The following is a 16,170-nucleotide window of genomic DNA, read 5'->3' on the forward strand; positions in this document are numbered from 1 at the left end:
TGATAACATTTATGTGACCTCTTCAACAAAGGCTGGAGAGTATTTTGGAGGCCTGTAAATAATAATAAACAGAATGCGTGGAGCACCTTTCAGCACAATCCCTAGATATTGAAAAAGACAAGTACTGACCAAATGACGCTTGCTTGCATTGATAGACATCTTTAAATAGAGCAGCTAAACCCCCACCTCTCCTAACAGTCCTGCAGACACTCATGTAAGTGAAGTTAGGAGGGGCTGCTTCATTAAGGACTGTTGCATTGCAGCTGTCTTCAAGCCATGTTTTGTTTAGAAACATAAGATCCAGATTGTTTGTGGTTATAAAGTCATTGATTAGAAATGATTTATTTTTTAGTGAGTGAATGTTTAAAGATGCTAACTTGATGGCTGTGCTTTGTGTCTTAACATCAATTTTAGTTTGATGCATAATAGGCCGCAGATTAGATGAGTTTGCCCTTCGGCTTGAGATGGCCTTAGACTTTCTATCACGTGATAAAACTGAAATAGAGAAAGCTACAGGCACACTGGGTTCCCGCTTGTTCTGTAGGCATTTGTGAATGTTGCTGTTATTATAGCGGGGACCCGACACATATCACTGAGAGCTGCTATCAGTTGTTTTTGGTTCACCTTCAGCAGATAGAGGGTTTGGGCCCTGGTGTTGTGGCAGTGGTCGAAAAGTTCTCGCATGAGCAGGGACCACAGGCTTTGGTGGTTTTGGGGCCTGCTGTTTTTTTGTTATCTGCGGGCTTGCAGCAAATGAGTGAGAGAGTTTAGTCCCAGGTAACACCAATTCCTCCAGTTTCTGTGAGAAGCGCAGAAGTGGAGATGCTGTATAAAGGGATAATGTGTCTGGTGAGATGGGCTGCGTCTCTGGTGTTTCCGGTGGCTGTGATATGTTGTACTGGCTTCCCTGGCTGTTTTCCAGAAAGTCGTCCTCGGGTGCTGAATCTTGTAGCTGTTTTTGATACATCACAGTCTGTCTGTGAGGAGCTCTGTGGGCAGGGCTCAGCCGGGATAGTGTCTATCAACAGTGCTTGTTTTGGCTGCATGGTGTTATCAGTGTCCTTGTGGGATATGTCAACCACATGATGACTCGGACCCGGTGTGTGTGTGCTGAATGGATTGACACACTCTGCTGAAGGATGACGGAGGGAAAAGTAGATATTGTCCTTAAACACTCTAGCACCAAGTTTGTTTGGGTGGAGGCAATCCGGTTTAAACAATTGTCTATGGCCCCAGAAAAGATTGAAGTTGTCAATGAAATTCACTCCTTTTATATTACAAGATCTTTGTAGCCTTGTGTTCAGCCCAAGCAACCGTGATAAGATATTTGTTCCCCTTGCTGGGAGTGGTCCACTGATGAACGACTGAACTTTGAGTCTTTGAAGTGTTTCAAAGAGTTCACTGAAGTCCTTCTTAAGGAGTTCTGACTGCTCTTTCCGAATATCATTCTTCCCCACATGGATGATAATTAGATTTGCAGTCTTGTGGTTCATCAGAATGTTCTGAAGTTCCTTGTTCACATCAGAGACCGTTGCTTGAGGAAGGCAGCGTGTTGTAGTCCTGCTACGGATGTTTCTGATAACAGAGTCACCCACTATCAGAGTCCTTGGCTCGGCTGCGCTCTGAGCTGAAAGCCGCTGTCTGCTCGTCCTTGAGCGCCTGTTAGTAGCGTTGTTAGCTGCTGGCTGATCAGATCCATGTTTAGATACATTTGGGGATTCCTCACCCACATTCATTAATGCTTCAAATCTGTTCTCAAGATGTATAGGGGGTGGTTGAATGCCAGTATTTACAAGCCTTGTCATAGTCGAATCTGGGGTAGAGGAAGCTACGACAGCAATACAAGAAACTCGTGACAATCTGATATTTCGTGTTCCTTTGGGTCTCACTCCCTGTTTGTGCCATCGATTAGTGTGGCGATCAGTTTCGGCTTGTTCCTCTACACTTGGTATAAACTGTTGAGATTCATAAGATTCATGGGACTCACCGGCTGTATGCCATGACGACGGTCTGCTAAGTGTTCCGTCTGTTTTGGAAGTCCAGCAAGTAACTTTGTTTCAAGAATCACAATCCTTTGTAAAAGATTGCAGCAGTTCATGCAACAAGTAGATCCAACAGGAGGCATTTTTTCTCTGTTCTGTTTGAATGTAGGCAGTTGTTTTCCCCTCTCTGGAATGTAGGCAGTTGTTTTACCGTCTACCGTTCAAAAGTGTTTTCTTTGTCTACCGTTCTCTTTTCTTCCACACATCGAAAATTGGACTAAATCAACACAACTGGACTATTTTCTCTACTTTTTTCACCCTGGATCAACTCGAAGAATACATCGACGCTCACTACAACACACTCGGCTGCAACATGAACACGCCAAATAACAAAGGTAATCCCACTTCAATATCCAAGAGACCCCGTTCTGATTCACCTTTAAGTTTAAATTCAACACCATCCTCACCATCTTGCTGTGCCGAGGTAAGCGAAATATTACGCTCAATTGAAAACAAACTTTCCGGACTCAACACAAGAATCTCATTAATAGAAGTCATTCACAAGGAATTCCAAGAACTACGTTACAGTTTAGAGTTCAGCCAAGAACAGATAGACACTCTCACTAAAGTATAACTTTTTAAAGGACTCAGTTCACACACTTTCCGCTCAGCTCACCTCAGTTGTCACAGAAAACAAATCAATGAAAGAAAACATTCTGGACTTGCAAGCACGCAGTATGAGAGACAATCTAGTGTTCACAGGCATCCCGGATCAAACGCCAGATGACCCCGAAAAATTAATCAAGGAATTTATGACAAAACAACTCAAACTACAGCTGAAACTGTACAAAGCATCTCCTTTCACCGTGTCCATCGCATCCGTTCTCAACAAAACAACAACCGACCAAGACCTATCATCGCAAAATTTGAACACTACAAACACAAGGAACTGGTTCAAAAACAAGGCAGACAGCTTAAAGGTACAGCTTACGGTCTCAACGAACAATATCCATAGGTCATCCTCGAACGTCGAAAACAACTATTCCCAATCCGAAAACAGAAAATGAATGAAGGAAAACATGCAATCATAACGGTGGACAAATTATACATAGATGGACAATTATATCATGACAAAGACATTGCCCCCTGGCTTTTTTGAACACATTACTCTGCAATATCTCTTTACACAGCTCCCTCATATAACTGAGTTATGTTTTTGCAATTGCACTTAGGTCTCATCCCCCCCCACTCCCCCCTTTAAACATTATGTTGGTCTTTAAGTTTTTTCTTGTTTGGTCATTGTTCTATTATGTACGTTTTGTTAACTCCATGTCTAAATTGTACATCTATCAGTGTCACAATAACATTGCGTTGTCATACACACACACACAGGTACACTACCACACCTTTTCAAATGCATACACTCAAATATATACATATGCAGTACTAACAAGCCCATATATTAATATTCATACATATCATTTATTTATTCATTTTGTATTTTTTTGAGAAATGTCACCAATCACTTTTCTATCCTGGAATGTCAGTGGACTTGGCTCCCAGACAAAGAGGATCAAAATTTTTAATAATTAAAACAAATTACAAGCAGACATATGTCTTCTCCAAGAAACATATCAACAAAATCAAATCATCACAGTATCATTTATATTCTGCCCACTACAACACAAAACAGAGAGGGGTATGTATACTAATAAATAAATATCATTTGTTTATAACACCACAATTACAGACCCAGACGGACGTTTTATCATAATTAACATTTTAATTAAAAACAATTCAGTCACAATAGGAAATTTATATGGCCCAAATACAGATGACCCATCTTTTTTTCAGAATTTTTGCTCTTCCATTTCAAATATTTCTAATTGTCCAATCGTAATAGTAGGTGATTTCAACACAGTTTTAGATCCAACTACAGATAGATGTAACAACATTGACAATAAACGCATCTGGAAATCTGCAGAAACCATAAAACAGTTCATGTGGGATCTTGGTCTTGGCGATAGTTGGACATTAAAGCATTCTCTTTTTTTTCACCAGTTCATCATTCATATTCTCGCATTGACTTTTTTCTCACCATTAATTCTATTATATCCAATATTTCCGAATCAAAGATCCACCCAATAATCATTAGTGATCATGCTCCATTAACATTAAAATTGAATATAACCACTGCACATAAACCCATTTCTAGATGGCGATTCAATACCTCACTTCTACAAGACCACGATTTCAACGGCTACTTTGAAAGAGAGTGGGCTTGCTTTCTAGAGATGAATGACTCCCCGGAAACATCCCCATCTCTTCTGTGGGAAGCAGGAAAGGCAGTATTAAGAGGCAAAATAATTTCATATTCCACTTACAAAAAAAAAGAAAGAGAAAGAACAACAAGATGAACTAGAACAGAAAATTAAAGACCTAGAAGACATCAACATAAATAACCCAACAGAAGAAACACAGGATATGCTAAGAAAATATAAATAGCAATTAAATAAACTAATTAATATACATACTCAATTCCTTATTCACGGACTACGACAAGAACACTTCCATCATAGTAATAAATCTGGTAAATACCTGGCTAATCAAATCAAACACAATAAAGAAAAAACAACTATATCAGTCATTAAGGACTCAGCTGGGACACCCACCAACTCACCAGAAGAAATAAATCAAATCTTTCAAAAATTTTACAGTAAACTATAATCCCCTGAAAAGAACCCATCCCAGGATGACATAAATCTGTTTCTTAGCAATATGAACTTACCTCAACTTAACAAACAGCAAATAGATACTCTAGAATGGCCTTTATCAGAACAAGAACTTTCTAATGCTCTTAAACACATGCCCAACAATAAATCACCAGGTCCTGATGGCTTCCCTGCTGAGTTCTACAAACAATTTTGATCTTATCACCACTCTTCTTCCGGCTGATATGCGAATCAAAACAAAAATCAAAACTTCCAGACACCATGAACACAGCCACAATTGCACTCCTCCTCAAAACCCAAAAAAGATCCAACATTACCGTCAAGTTATCTCCAAATCTCACTAATTAACGTAGACACTAAAATAATTGCTAAAGCTCTTTCCCATAGAATAGAAAAAATCATGCCAACTATAATCCATCCAGACCAAACTGGTTTTATTAAAGGTAGACAAGCATCAAACAATACCCGCAGACTCATAAACCTAATTCACCACTCATCAATAAACAAAAACAAATCTGTCATAGTCACTCTTGATGCGGAAAAAGCATTTGATAAAGTAAACTGGAAATCCCTGTTTTCCACATTGGAGAGGTTTGGTTTTGGGGAGTCATTCATTAACTGGGTTAAAATTCTCTACACATCACCCTCAGCCACTGTCATTACTAACGGACTAACATCACGCAGCTTCACTCTACACCGGGGAACTAGACAAGGATGCCCACTCTCTCCATCTCTATTCACCATATTCATCGAACCGCTTGCAGCAGCTATCCGTCAAAACAACTACAACAAAGGAATTCAAACATTAAACATACACCATAAAATAAGTCTTTACGCTGATGATATATTATTATACTTACAAAACCCCCAAAAATCATTACAAGAAACAATAAAACTCATTGATACCTTTTCAAACATTTCTGAATACTCAATTAACTGGAATAAATCGGCTATACTTCCATTAAATTCCGCCAGTGTGGATGTGACATCCCAAACATCACAAATCCCTTTGTGCACCAATTACATCACATATTTGGGAATCAATGTTTCCGCCAAGCTGTCAGAGTTGTTTGTACTTAACTATACCCCATTAATTAAAAAAATAGATGACAATCTTCAACGTTGGATGAAATTACCATTGTCAATCATGGGCAGAATATCAGTAGCAAAAATGTCTATACTCCCAAAAATAAACTACTTATTTTCAATGATTCCAACACAGCCCACTCGTATCTGGTTCAAATTTTTAGATTCAATTATTACAAAATTTTACTGGAAAAACAAGACCCCAAGAATTAAATTAACAACCCTACAGAAACCAAAATCACAAGGTGGATTAGAGGCACCACATTTTTATAATTATTTTCTGGCAAATCAACTCCAAAACGTATACAAATGGATTCAACCCTACTCTTCAGAATACACATGGCAAGATATTGAACAATCAATCTGCAAGGACATTAGCATCTCAGAATTACCTTTTCACAGTCAAACAATCAAAAAACATCATTGTTTTAAAATGTCAACAATAGAAGCAACTCTGACAGCCTGGTGGAAGTTCCATCAGATCACAAATTCCCCACTCATACCATGTAAATACACCCCAATTTGGAATAACCCAGATTTTTTAGCTAACAAGAAGCCACTAAACTTTCGCACATGGGCAGATAAGGGAATCACACAACTACAGCATATTATTAATAATAACAACCTGGCACCATTTTCCCATATAACCCAGACATACAGCATTGGGAGTAATTGCTTCTTGGAATATTTACAAATCAAATCGTCAATTAAATCAAAATAACTTAACCGACCAATCAATCTAGACCTTTCCCCTCAAATCTCTGAGTTTATTAATATATCTTCCTCCAAAAAATTACTCTCCAAAATATACAAAATGATATCAAAAGCAGACAACGCATTAGCTCTACCTACCACTAAATGGGAATCAGACTTATCCATTACTCCCAATGCTGATTTTTGGACTCAAATGTGCAAAAACATATACTCCATGACTAAAAATGCTAACTTACAACTCATACAGTATAAAGAACTCATCTAACTGGGCAGAAATTATTTAAAATGGGTTTCACCTCAGAGACATGTTCACATTGCACACAAAACACTCCTGACACTTATCTTCACGCCTTATGGCATTGCACCTCAATTAAAACATTTTGGGAAAAGGTTACCGACTCACTCTCCAACTTTATGGGATGTCACATCCCACTGTCTCCCTCTCTCTACATACTAGGTGACATATCCACAATAAATATAAATAATTCAAATGGTCAATTACTATTGGTGTTCCTAACTATCGCCAAGAAAACTATCCTCATGAACTGGAAATCAAGAAATACCATTTACATTTCATTGTGGAAAAACTTATTAACAGAATACATCTCTATTGAAGATCCTCTTTGTCTGGAGTCATTCCCCAACAACACCTTCATCAGTACTTAAACAAGAGGTGGGGGGGGGGGGGAGATTAGGAAGAGATAGAAATTGTGTCTGATACTTAAATTAAATATCCAAGGGAAGGGAAAAGGGGGAGGAGGATTATTATTTTTTGTCCTCTTCCTGATTTCCCAACCTCCCCTCACCTCTTCATTACTATCATTAATATGATTACTATCATTATTATTATTACTTATACTATTGTTTTTATTATTATTACTGTTCTGATTTATCCGTTATCTTATCATTACTATCAAGTAATTATACCATTGTCATTATTCAAGTTGCTGATATAGTAGTAGTAGCAGTTAACGTAGTAGTAGAGATTGTAGTAGTAGTTGTGGCTGTAGTTGTAGCAGTTATTGTAGAAGTAGAGATGGTAGTAGTAGTCGTGGTTGAAGTAATAGTTGTAGCAGTAGACATTGTAGTAGTATTAGTAATCACTCCTTACCACTGATTGATTTCTTTATATTTGTTTTATTTATATCTGTTATTTGTTTTCATATACTGACTTATACATGTTTATGTATGTATGTTTATTTGTATATATATAGCTTCCTTTTGTTTTTCCAAAGTATGTACTGTGACACGTCCACCCAGTTACCTTTACATGCACACATGCACACACACACAAACGCACGTATTTGTTAGTTCCTGACTGTATTGATTTTGTTTTGCTTGTTTGTTTTGCTTTTTGTTTGTTTGTTTATTTGTTTTCCCTGTTTGTAATCCCAATTTATGTACATTTTGCATATTCTAATAAAAAAAAATAAAAAAAAAGATTCACAATCCTTTGTAGAAGTTTGAAGCAGTTCATGCAACAAGTAGATCCAACAGGAGGCATTTTCTCTCTCTTCTGTTTGAATGTAGGCAGTTGTTTTCCCCTCTCTGGAATGTAAACTGCTGGCAGTGGGAGGCAGTTTTCTTTTTGTAGTATTATTCCAGTCCCAAAGAGTTTTTAGTTTTAGCGTTTGTGCCAAATATCTGGTTTTTTTAGCACTGTGCTGATCTGCTGATGTAGAAATCTTAGAAAAATCAGAGAAACGTACAGAAATAAGAAGCAAAGCGCAGAGCAGTAAGCTAGAACGTCCAAACGGTAGCAAAGCCGGAAGCTATTTCCATTAGAAGTAGGGTGGGGATGAGGCTTAACTTGAATATCTCTTTGGATTTGAGACTTTAGTCTTTGCAACTTTCGTATCTTCTTTATGGACCTAGAGCTTGGAACACTCCAAAGAGAAAGAAAAATTTGCAAAGCATACCAAATTGAACAAAACTATATAAATGCAAAATTTGAATTCACAAATATGTAATGGTCTCCAAAGTAGAGTTTCTGAAGACCACTTTGAAACTATTTTTTAATATATGTTATAAACAGAACTGTGCCATTTCAAACATACTGAAATACTTCAGACATGGACCAAAGGCAGAGCGATGTTTCTGATAGCAGCGAGGAGTGGAGTGGGAAATGGTCAACCCAGAGCAGAGAGATTATTAAATGCTCGGAGCGCCTAGTGGAAATTATTGACGCTCCACTCCGCCAGAGTTTTTTTGGCCCGATGCCAAATTTCCCGGTAAATGGATAATATATTGGTTCCAGTGTTGGTCAAGTTACTCTGAAAATGTAAACAAATTACTGATTACTCCTTTTAAAACTAATTACATTACTGTTCTGATTACTTTATTTCAAAAGTATTTAGTTACATTACTTTTTTCTCAAAATGATCGTAGTTTGTGGTTCATTATTAGCTTATTGATTACATTTATGATTAGATATTTCTATTTTGCGGCAGTCCCGTGAATCATTTTATTTATCCGCATCCTGCACACACACACACACACAAGTTTCTGCACTCGCTTATCAAGTCTTGTCCCACGCGCTGCACTGTTTCGTCGGGTCTCACGCGAGAAGATCTCTAATCCACTGGCACTCGACTCAACAGTGCGTGTGCTACACCCTCTTTACAATCATTAGATTATAAAACACTGTATTCTGTCAGCAATGTAACACGGTTTGTCCAATATCGTGCAGCTCTACTGGTAAGTTTAGTCAAGTTAATAGGCTCAGTAGCTTCTGCAGCATGAACACAAACATGTAGTCCTCTGTTGTTGTTGCTGGTGTTACATGAAGTAGCAGTGTTTGACTAGGGTCGAGACATGGGGTGATGACTTCTTTTTTTGTGATCAACATTTTTTTATTTTCGAGTCAATAAAACAACATCCATTAAAAAAAATAAACGGAAGGGGAAGCAACAGACACATCAATATTTTTACAATCTGAAAGTAAAGAAGGAAAATAAAACTTCAAATCATTCCTTTATATAACCTGAAATCCCAGTAGATAAACATTTCCATGCATCAATGGTACTGGATTTAGCCTTGTTCATTTGTGCCATTGTACATTCACAAGTAACTATTTTAAGTAGGCTGTAAATAGGACTGGGATAAACGATTATTTTTTAAACGATTAATCTAGCGATTATTTTTTCGATGCATCGATTAATCTAACGATTAATTTTTCCAGACCGATTCGATTTCGATTATCTCCCCATTAATTGACTACTAACAATTTATACATGTTGATTTACATATCTGAATGAAAAAAACATGAATTCCTTAACATTGCAATATATGTTTATTGCTTTTAAAATTACAAAATAAAAGACTGACTAAGAATGCATTACTTTGCACTTGTATAGAGATAGCATTCAATAAAACCTTGAAGCCTTGAAAACACATAGCTTACTGAAACAAGCTTACTGAACACATAGGGCCTAGCTTACTGAAAAAAAAGTTCTTCTTTCAGATGAAAAAAACAACAACTTGATGTCTAGCATTCAATAAAAAAGTTCACCCAAAATACTTGTTTAGAGCAATTGAAAGAATACAGTAACCAATGTAAACTTTAGGGCTTTAAGCTAATACGGAGTGCTTTTCCAAAAAATAAAAATTAACAGTGGGAGCCAGCAGCCTGTCATGTAGAAAAACAAATCTCTGAATAATCCACGTGAAACTTTGGCGTTCCGTCCTTTTTCTATCGTGTCTAATGATTTTGGTTAATATGCACGAGGGAGAGAGAGAGAGAGAGAGATAGCGAGAGAGAGAGAGAAAGAGAGAGAGAGCAAGACAGCGCTCGTGTAGTTTAAAGACGGAGTGCGCGAGCACGCGTGAAACTTGGGTGTTTCGCCCTTTTTCTATCGTGTCTAATGATTTTGATTAATATGCACGAGGGAGAGAGAGAGCAAGAAGCACTCGTGTTTTTTGAAGACTGTGAGTGCGCGCGCACAGCCGGGTCTCTCTCTCGTACGCGCCCTGTCAGGCGCAGCACAGTCATTCTATTCTACATCACTCATCGATCAAATAAGGCTTTGACAGCCGCCAAAAAAAAAGATCAATGCAGAAAAACCCCTGGATTGGTTATATAACGTTGGACAGAATGTTGATCCGGCCATCGCATATATTCAGCGCACATAAGGTAAACGTTTTGCAAACGTTTTTTAGAGAAATAAAAACAGGTCGACGAATCGATGCGCATATTTTGCGTCGATGTATTTTTTCCCAGCCATAGCTGTAAATCCAAATGTTTTTGTACACGTGAGTGAACCAGTTTTGTATTATTGTCTACTTTGCAGCTGTAAAACCAGCAAACAACATTCTCTTTAATGAACTTAAAGAGCAGTTGGAATCCTTATTGAGAAGACAAAAACATGGGTTAGACATGTAATCAATTTGCAGCAAAATGGATAAAACAGAATTCACGTGTCCATAAATGTGAAGAATGTGAAGAAAAGAACCTGATGATACAGTGTTACAGATATGGAAGTTACAGGTCAATTGAAGTTTCATTTTAAACCTTTTGTAAGGGGTTATTTATGCTCTATGGATGACTTTGAAATGGATATAACGATGAGCCAAGTTTTTAGAAGTAAGATTAGATTTGACCAAACCCCCTCCCAATCGACCGATACATCAAAATCTTTTAATTGTCAATTCCACATATGTTTAAAAGAAATTAGGCTTTGTAGTGTGATCATTGTTTACTATATATTAAAGAAATAGATGGCCAACCAGAGGATGGTGCAATCAAATCCCACATAGGATGAGAGGAAATGGGGGATGCCCAGGGAACTCAATAGGCAGAGCAGAGAGAAGAGCGTAACTGAAAAAAAGACAAAATATGATGCTGGTAAACAAATCTTAGTTCTCAGTTCTTGAAATGAGTAGAGTCTTTGGTCATCATATAAGTCATTGCATGTGTTTATGCCCAATTCAGACCCAGGAGGCTGGACATATTGGCAGTTTTCCACATGAAAAATTTAAGTTCTGCCATAAGTCTTCCCGATCCTAATAGAGTTGGCCACAACAGGGGCAAAAGTTATGTTTATCATTTTTATTTCCTGTGCCAGCAAATAAAATATCTTGGAGATTACGTGGTTTACCCTCGTCAGCTTCGATTGCTCTCCCTGAAGCTTTAGATTGATCATCAGCCCAAATACGAAGAGCCTTAAGTTGAAAGGACAAATAATATAATTCAAAATTGGGTACACCCAATCCTCCTAAAAGTATAGAATGCAACATGGCAAGTTTTATTCTGGGTAGTTTAACATTTCAGATAAACTGGGAAAGTATAGAATTGTTCTGCAGAAAGTAACTTGGAGGAGGGCTGTAGACCGAGGGCTGTCGTCTTCTTCAAGACTGGATTAAAGCTCGTTCTCTTGGTAGTTGTGGCTGGACTAAAGTCAGGAAAAAATTGTAGCGTGACAATTCCCTGCGTATATTTCACCGGATATGCCTGCCGAGCACCTTTCAGGATCGCCAACCTGTCATGCCATCTTAGTACAAGGAAGATGAGAGTACATTGCCAAACTGAGTTTTTCCGTCCGTGATGCACGCAATGTGCCTGGTCAATCATGATGTCACGGCCTTTCAGTGAGGGGATCTACTTGGAAATATTTGCTCTGAGGAAGCCCTCTGCATCTGAGCCCTCAGCCCCTTTTGGCAACCCCACCAGTCATACGTTATTTCAGCTGCTCCTATCCTCAATGTCCGTAATTGTTTCGGTGAGTTGTTCCAATTGATTTCTTAATTCTTGATTTTTTTTTATTTAATATTTCTTTGTGACCGTTCTCCTATCCTCACATGCAGCTGCTTGAACGCAATCGACCCGGTCACGTGTCTGCTGCGTTGGCTAGCTTTTCAACCTCTCCTCTCAGCTCTTTCACAGATTTGTTGGTTGTTTGTATCTCCAAAATGTAGATTGCGGACTGCTGGAGTCAGTACAGAGTCTATTGCTTCTCATACAGTCGAAGACACAACTGAATCGAGAGCACTTTGTTGCTCTTTGAGCACTAGCTTGATACCGTTAGCTATAGCCGCGTCCAGTTCCTCAGTAGATGGCAGAATCTTTAAATTTTTCTTTATTGGTGATTGTTCAATCTGTCTTTCCCGAACATCCTTGACTGTGGCTAGGTAAAGAGTTGTCCACAATTTACCGACAGGATATATATAATTTCTGACAAAGTGAGCAGACCAAAGGACTATGCGTGCATTGCTGCCGAAGGGTCACATAATCTTTCATGATATTATTATTTCACAAAATATATGGATTGACTGTACACACGAAAACGCAAAGGTGTAGTTTTTAGATTCAGCCACTCTGGGACCCAGTTAAAAAAAAAATAGTGATTTCACTCTACAAAAATGCCGGATCCGCCTGGCTGAAACCTATACCATACAAAATATTTACATATACAGCTAAACATGTCTCCATGTGTACGGGGCCTTACTGTGATTGTTTTTTGTATAACTGTGTATAACAGATGACTGAATGAAACACTTCCCACATACAGTGCATTAATACGGTTTCTCTCCAGTGTGGATCCTCTCATGTCTTTTCAGACTTGATGAATCTATATAACTCTTGTCACAGTGTGAACACTTATAATGTTTCTCTCCAGTGTGGATCCTCTCATGTCTTTTCAGTCTTGATGAATCACGATGTCTCTTATCACAGTGTGAACACTTATAAGGTTTCTCTCCGGTGTGAATCCTCTCATGTATTTTCAGATGTGATGAAACAAGGAATCTCTTGTCACAGTGTGAACATTTATAAGGTTTCTCTCCATTGTGGATGTTCTCATGTGTTTTCAGACTTGGCATCTGATTGAATCTCTTGTCACACTGTGAACACTTATAAGGTTTCTCTCCAGTGTGGATCCTCACATGTGTTTTCAGATTTGCTGAATGACTGAATCGCTTGTCACAGTGTGAACACTTATAAGGTTTCTCTCCATTATGGATCCTTTCATGTGATTTCACACATGAAGAATCACTGAATCTCTTGTCACAGTGTGAACACTTATAAGGTTTCTCTCCTGTGTGGATCCTCTCATGTGTTATCAGACTTGATGAATCACTGAATCTCTTGTCACAGTGTGAACACTTATATGGTTTCTCTCCAGTGTGGATCCTCTCATGTGTTTTCAGATATGGTAAACGATTGAATCTCTTGTCACATTGTGAACACTTATAAGGTTTCTCTCCAGTGTGGGTCCTCTCATGTGTTTTCAGATGTGTTGATTGATTAAATCTCTGGTCACAGTGTGAACACTTATAAGGTTTGTCTCCAGAGTGGATCCTTTCATGTCTTTTCAGATATGGTAAACGACTGAATCTCTTGTCACATTGTGCACACTTATAAGGTTTCTCTCCAGAGTGGATCCTCTCATGTGTTTTCAGATTTGCTGATTGATTAAATCTCTGGTCACAGTGTGAACACTTATAAGGTTTCTCTCCAGTGTGGATCCTCTCGTGCTGTTTTAAATTGCTCGCTGAACTAAAAGTCTTTTCACACTCAAAGCACATGTGCTCTCTCACACTAGTATGTATTTTTTGATGTACCTTCAAACTTTGTAGATTCAATAAACTCTTACCACACAAAGTACATGAATGTGGTTTCTCCTTTGAATGAAATTTATAGTGTTTCTTAAGAAGTGAAGCCCATAAAAACATTTCACCGCATTGATCACATGTATACGGTTTCTCTCCAGTGTGGATCTTCATGTGTCTCTTAAGGTTTGCTGATTGTTTGAAACTCTTCCCGCACTGATCACAAGTGAAAGGTTTCTCTACAGTATGAACTCTCATGTGACGCTCAAAACTTGCTTTGTGTGTGAAACTCTTTCCACACTGAGTGCAGTTGAAAGATTTCTTGACTCTTTTTTTCTTTATATCTTTCTGTTTGGTTTGAGAGCAACTCAAAGGTTTTCCTCCAGTTTTAATATGATTTTTGTCCTCAACTTCACTTGATTCTTCATTCTCCTCTTTCTCTTCAATGAACTCTGAAATAAAAGTAAAAATTATTTATTTTTGTTCATTTGTTAAAAGCTGAGAAAAGTGAACATAAAAGTGAATCCATTCAATGTTTAGCGTCTGTAAATACACAATTGCCTTATTATTATTATTATTATTATTTTTTTTTCAGATTTAAAGGGGACAACTCTGTAAACATAAAATTCACACAATGTTATTTTTCTGAATGTCCTCTACAGATTTCTATGCATCGTTGGTCTTTGAGGTCAATATGACCCCAAGGTCTTTGAGCTGTATAAAACAAGAAATATAAAAATTTTACCGCTGTGGTGGTGGCAGATCTTTATTAATTTTGTTTTTATATTTATATATTTTATATACACAGAGAGGGCCTATCTATCTATCTATCTATCTATCTATATATATAAAAGGGATATACTGGTATTAAATTTTCTTCTTTTGATTAATTGATAATGCTCTTATCATGGTATACGGATTTATAATGGTATTGATATGTAGTTTTTATTTAAAAAATGGTCATAATATAGTATAACAAGATTATATAACTTTCTTATAACAAAAATAACCAAACATTTAAATACAATAAAATATATAAAGTGCAAAAGAACTATAAAGACCCATAGGTATCACTTTACAATAAGACCTTATTAGTTAACATTAGTTGATGCATTAACATTCACAATGAACAACTGCTACATTTGCTAAGTTATTCATCTTTGTTCAAGACTTAGTTCATGTTAGCTCATTAAATAAAACAGTTGCAACGTTCAATTTTACCAATGTGATATTAAATATTGGAATAAATAAGATTAATGAATGTTCAGATTAATTTTTCTTTGGTCGTTTGTGCTAACTAATGAATAACTAATGAAGCCCTAATGTAAAGTGTCAATGAAAAATAAAGAATCAAAACATTTCAAACAATATCTAGGGCATGTTGTAGTCCAGATTAAAATGGAAAAAAAAAGATTGAAAGTAAGTAGCCTAGTCTAAATATTTAAGTATTTGGCTCTATGATAAACACCATAGCAAATACACAAATCTGAATGGGTATTTAAAATTATTTAAATAAGTTTTAGAAAGCAGCACAGCTGCTTTATTTATGGGGATTCCAGGGTAAGTGCTGCATTTTCTGTAAGCGCCATCTGCTGTCAGAGAGTGATGCCACATTTACACATAGCCGGGTATTTAGAGAAACGAATATTTCCCCCTCTCCGTTTTCAAAAATAACATCGTGCACACAACATCGTTTTCAAAAATGTTGTCGTTTACATTAACCCGCATAAATACGCCGTCGAGCGCCATCATAACTATGCCAAACCTATGGGCGGCAGTGTAGGGAGAAGGATAAAGCCATGCAAGCCAATCAGAATCCTCAAAATCGAGCAACTTCCTGTTCCTTTCAAAACAACACAGACATGGCGCGAGGTTCTTTGTGTGGACAGACAGCGAAGTTGAGTTACTCCTTAAAATCGCGTTAGACTACAAGGCAAGTAAATCACAAGACAATGTTGACTGGGAATCTTGCCAGTCCAAATATGTCGACATGTTGGCGCAATTCTTGGAGCAATACCCGTCCGAGACCAACGATGAGTTTCCTCATGTAAAGGAAGAGATAACGCGAGGCCACCTGACAACTAAACTTAAGGCAATAAGAGGGAAATACA

At 37.5% G+C, this 16,170-nt stretch overlaps 1 protein-coding gene across 2 annotated transcripts in view; it reads right to left on the reverse strand.

The window, feature by feature from the left end:
- Positions 1-16,170, reverse strand: part of LOC132106032 (zinc finger protein 883-like) — a 138,242-nt gene that overhangs the window by 105,599 nt on the left and 16,473 nt on the right. Inside the window, exon 2 of one of the 2 annotated variants that reach the window (XR_009424018.1) lies at positions 12,958-14,511. Coding sequence is in view for 1 of the 2 variants with exons in the window: in XM_059511637.1 (XP_059367620.1) it covers positions 13,025-14,511 (1,487 nt within the window). In the remaining variant the exon portion in view is untranslated. Of the gene's footprint in view, positions 1-11,522; positions 14,512-16,170 lie in introns of those variants that run through there. The other variant, XM_059511637.1, reaches the window with a different exon arrangement.

The sequence above is a fragment of the Carassius carassius genome, chromosome 26, assembly GCF_963082965.1.
Source record: "Carassius carassius chromosome 26, fCarCar2.1, whole genome shotgun sequence".
Taxonomy (NCBI): domain Eukaryota; kingdom Metazoa; phylum Chordata; class Actinopteri; order Cypriniformes; family Cyprinidae; genus Carassius; species Carassius carassius.